At 33.4% G+C, this 5,150-nt stretch overlaps 1 protein-coding gene across 1 annotated transcript in view; it reads left to right on the plus strand.

The window, feature by feature from the left end:
- Nucleotides 1-3,072, plus strand: part of LOC106322762 (probable aquaporin NIP5-1) — a 5,280-nt gene extending 2,208 nt beyond the window's left edge. The window contains exons 2-4 of the mRNA XM_013760889.1: nt 1,402-1,821; nt 2,440-2,501; nt 2,593-3,072. Of these exons, the coding sequence (XP_013616343.1) occupies nt 1,402-1,821; nt 2,440-2,501; nt 2,593-2,788 (678 nt within the window). The 3' untranslated portion in view covers nt 2,789-3,072. The remainder of the gene's footprint in view (nt 1-1,401; nt 1,822-2,439; nt 2,502-2,592) is intronic.
- The last annotated feature ends 2,078 nt before the right edge of the window (nt 3,073-5,150 follow it).

Genomic DNA, 5,150 nt, shown 5'->3' on the forward strand with positions numbered 1-5,150 from the left:
GATAACTAAATTATTATAAAGTATCCAAACTACCCGAAAGTATCCGAAACTATCCAGATAGTTTTATCCGAAATATCCAAAGTAATCCGAAATATCCAAATTTTTTATCTAAATCATCATAATTATTTGATATTTTACCTTAAATAACCAATATTTTATCCAAATTATCCGAACTACCCGAACTATCCGAACCCGAACCGGATCCAAATGAGAACCGAACTTTTTCCGGATATTTTCCGGTTCCTACATTTACTATCCGAACCGAACCCGAAACTATCCGAACCGAACCGAACCGAAAATAGGTCAAGTACTAAATGGATCCTCTAGCCCCTATCCGAACTACCCGAAACCCGAAATACCCGAACCGAACCGAACCGATACCCGAAATGTCCAGGCCTATAAAAAAGGTTGATAAATATATAAAGATACTGTTAATTAATATTAAATAACATTTTTTAAAAATAATGCATCAAAAATAAAATTCTTAAAATGAAATTATTTAAAAACAAAAATATTGTAAAATTTATATAAACTATAATATATAACTTATATATAATTCTTTAAATATATGTATATATATATATGCATATAACAGATCAAATTGGATATCCGTTCTTATAAATATTGATATTTGTGATTTGCTTTTTTTTTTTACGAATATTGCATTTTAGTATTTGATTTGCTTCATATAGTAACGGATATCCAGATTTTTCGGCTCGAATCAAAACGAATAACGAATCGAATTAAAATTTATAAATATATAATTTGTCCAGCTCTATTTGTAAACAGTAAAAATAACGTAAAGAAAAACCATGCATGTGAGTTTTATATTAAAAAACGTAAAATACATAGTGTGAACATATACATATGACATGTGTCTATTTTAGTGTGAACGCATTTATTACAATGTTTTTACACGTGACATGTGTCCAGTTTAGTGTGACCACATTTATTACAATGCTTCTCCTTTAATATATACGGGATATGTTTACTCCGTAGAATTATAAGACTGGAATATGAGCATTACGGTAGTATGATTAGTAATTACTAACGATTTATGGTTTTGTTCTAATAATCTATGATATTAAATGTTCTTGATTGATTTTGTTTCGAACAGGCGAGAATATTATGGGCAGCTATAATACTAACCGTTGACTGTATCATACCAACTAATAGTTTATACCAATTGAGATTAAAATTAGAACCAATTTAAACTGTGCTTAAATGCATTCGTAAATAGCTTATAGCTAGTAACATTGTGCGAGTTCTTTCGATCATTCAGATAAAATATTTAGTTATTTTGTATCCGCTTCTTGCTTTTTTTTGTTCCACAAGATATGTCTCTCTATCTGGCCTCTTCACATTTGTTCAATGCTTTCATGTGTTGTGTGTGTGATGCAGCTTGGAGCCGAGTTCGTGGGAACATTTATCTTGATATTCACAGCGACGGCCGGTCCAATCGTGAACCAGAAATACGACGGAGCTGAAACCCTAATTGGTAACGCGGCATGTGCGGGACTCGCAGTGATGATCATAATTCTCTCAACCGGTCACATTTCAGGAGCTCACTTAAACCCTTCGCTGACCATAGCATTCGCAGCTCTAAGGCATTTCCCTTGGGCCCACGTGCCTGCTTACATAGCGGCCCAAGTCTCAGCTTCCATTTGCGCTTCATTCGCACTCAAAGCAGTTTTCCATCCTTTCATGTCGGGAGGTGTCACTGTTCCGTCTGTTAGTGTTGGACAAGCCTTTGCTCTTGAGTTCATCATCACTTTTATTCTCCTATTTGTCGTAACTGCCGTTGCCACCGACACTCGTGCCGTAAGTCTCTCTCTCTTCCCAATTCTATATATGGACAAGTGATATTCATATATTGTCTAACAGTTTTTGCATCTTTATACTTAAGGAAAAGAAAGAAAATTTTCGTAACTGTTCATTTAATAAGGTCATTCTTTGGTGTTTTGTCTTTTTGCATCTTTTACTAAAAACACTCAGAGTCCTGGTTATGTTTAACAGAAACCAAACTGTTATAACAGAAGGGACTCTAACTGCTTGGATCGATGCCAAATGCAAATTCTGTGTAAAAAAACACTCAAAAGATAATACAATAATATAGCTAATTATAAACAAATTTACAAGTTATGGTTTACTTTATCAAACCGTTTAGTCTCTACTGTTGTATTGCTCATAGGTTCCGTCGTTGATGTTGTCCATAGTTGATGTTGTCCATAGTTTGTTTCGGTGTTGTGTTGTTGTTTGCTTACCCGCTACTAGCCGTGAATTGTAACATCAGTCAAAAACGAAAACTGATATAATATTTTAACATTTTACAAAACAAAATTACAATAAAAATCGATGCTTAAACAGATTAGCCAGTGATAGTTATTTATGTAGCTAATTTTAATTGATTTTTTTTTCTTTGTTTGATTTCATGTGCAGGTTGGAGAATTAGCTGGTATAGCTGTTGGAGCCACTGTCATGCTCAACATTCTTGTCGCAGGGTAGGTCCAAATCAAAGGCTTTTAAAGCTTCGCATCATCCTGACATTTGATTAAAATGTCTCTAGCTAAAACATTTTAAAATTTTTGACAGGCCATCGAGTGGTGGATCTATGAACCCGGTTAGGACTCTAGGACCAGCCCTTGCATCAGGAAACTACAGGTCACTTTGGGTTTATCTGGTGGCTCCTACACTTGGTGCCATATCTGGTGCAGCCGTCTACACAGGTGTCAAGCTTAACGATAGCGCGACTGACCCGCCACGTCAGGTTAGGAGCTTCCGCCGTTAAGTTGAGTGAGAGACTTGTCGACAAGTCTTTTGCTTGTTACTGTTACTGTATAATTATAATAATGTAATGATATGAAAAGCTTTGGAAGCTTGTGTGAAGAATAAAAGGAGATGTGACTATAAGTCCACGCTCAATGTGTGCATAGCATCGGCTTATAAGTCTGATGCAAACTCGTCTTGTCATTTACAAATTGTGTCTTTTGTAATAATGTACACTATGTTTGGTTTGTGTTTCTTTGTTGGTTTGTGGTACCTACTTGGAGACGAAGCTATTTTTTTAATAAATAATATTGCGTTTGTGTGCAACATTTTTTGGGTGATTTAGCAGATCGGACGCTTTATAAAAGTTTTGATTCGCGCTTTCAAAGCGTAGAATAACTATTTGGTTTAACTTTTCAATTTAAAAGTTATTAATTTTTTTTTGTTTGAATTTTAATATTTGAGTTTTGACATCTATAACTGAGATTAATTTATTTTGACATCTTATAATGATGGTCTTCGAGTTTTAGATTTGTGTGGGTTTGGGTTATTCGGTTTTCAAGTTATAGGGGTTGGGTGTTTCAGACCCGTTTATGAACCATATATTTTTCGGATCAGATCGATTCGGGTAATTTTGGGTTCAAATCAGGTTTTTATAATCCGTAAAACCCGAAGTGAAACAAATTAAAAATAGTTTGGGGTTAATTAAGGTTTATAGCCAAAAATCTGATAAACGCTAAAAAACCAAGTTAAACCTAAAAACCTGGAAAAAAAATCAGGTAATTCATGTAATTCGGGGTTTTGGATATTTTTATTTATAAATTAAATTTTATATTTAAATTAATATTTATTATATTTTAAATATTTGGGTATCCATTTAGTATTCGGTGTGATTTTAGTTTTTCTGATTTAGAAAAATAGGACCCGTTCGGGTTTTTATAAACCGACATGTGGGGGTTGTTAAAATTCATTTTGAATATACCAATAAAAATTTAATATCTTTGTTGCCTATTTTGAAAATAGTTTGAGTAAATACGGATTTGGAAATTTAGTGTACAATCCGTATTGTTTATAGGTGATATTTAATTAGGGACGTCTATACACATAGAATGTAATACATGTATGTTACTACATACTCAGTAATTTACATACATACGAAGTAGAAATGAACCATATATATAAGTGTTTTGGGTTTTATCATGATGAGTATTTTTTTTTGTTTAACAGGGTTTAAGATTATGTGAGTTAGATGTAATAAACTCGGTTTCATTATTTACGTTTGATACTTGAAAAAAGAATGATACTTGAATGTTTTTTAAAGCATTAGAAATATAAGTGTGTCAAACCTATGTAAATTATAAAGGCCTGTTAGTTGGTTTAAGCATATTTATGTGGGTGAATAATAAATTAATATATAATTAGTAATTAATAGGCAATGACACTCTTATAAATACTTGCAAAACATAAAATCAGCTAAAAAGACCTTATATATTAATAGTATAGATAGATTACAAACTTGAAACATTTTGCTGGTAATTTAATGAAAACTTTTTGCTGGTACATTTAAATATAATCAAGTGTTGGTGATGTGATGTCAGTGTCTTTTTTTTTTAATTTAAATGCCACTTAAATATAAACATACTTAAAGATGGTACTTAAATCTGTTATTCTTAATTAATATTGTTGGTCTAGTTGTATATGGTAATTAATTTCGTTGAGTAGTTTTAGAAAACTTTGTTATTGCTGTGAAACTAGAGAATATAATGTATGTTTCTGTATTATTCATAAACATAAAAAACCCTTTATATATAGGGAGTTATACCGTCATAGAAATAATGGAAAGACTAGAAAAAGAAATACAAATATGGAAAGAGTACAAATCATAAACCAATAAGGAAAAGGAAAACCAAAGGTGGCCGACTCTCTCTCTAATGGTATGGACCGGTTATGGACCGGGCCGGTTATGGACATCCACAATATGATTTATAACACTCCTCTTTAGATGTCATAACCATACAGAGTTTGTAATACGTAATCAACTCGGATATGGTTGGTCATGGACCATAACCACACAGACTCGCGGCTGGCCTCGTGAATAGCCAAGATTTCCAAATGGTTTGATGAAGGGGCCGCGATTGTCTGCTTCATGGAACGCCATGAGATGGCCGTACCACCATGAGTAAAGACGTAGCCGGTCTGTGATCGAGCATTGTGAGGATCCGAGAGATAACCTGCATCAGCAAAGCCAACTAATCCTTCTTTGTTATGGTTAGTATAAAATAAACCCAAGTCTTTCGTTCCTTGCAGGTAACGAAGAATATGTTTAATCCCGTCTCAGTGTCTTTGGGTTGGACAAGAGCTAAATCTAGACAATAGATTCACGG

The sequence above is a fragment of the Brassica oleracea genome, chromosome C2 (assembly GCF_000695525.1).
Source record: "Brassica oleracea var. oleracea cultivar TO1000 chromosome C2, BOL, whole genome shotgun sequence".
Classification (NCBI taxonomy): Eukaryota; Viridiplantae; Streptophyta; class Magnoliopsida; order Brassicales; family Brassicaceae; genus Brassica; species Brassica oleracea.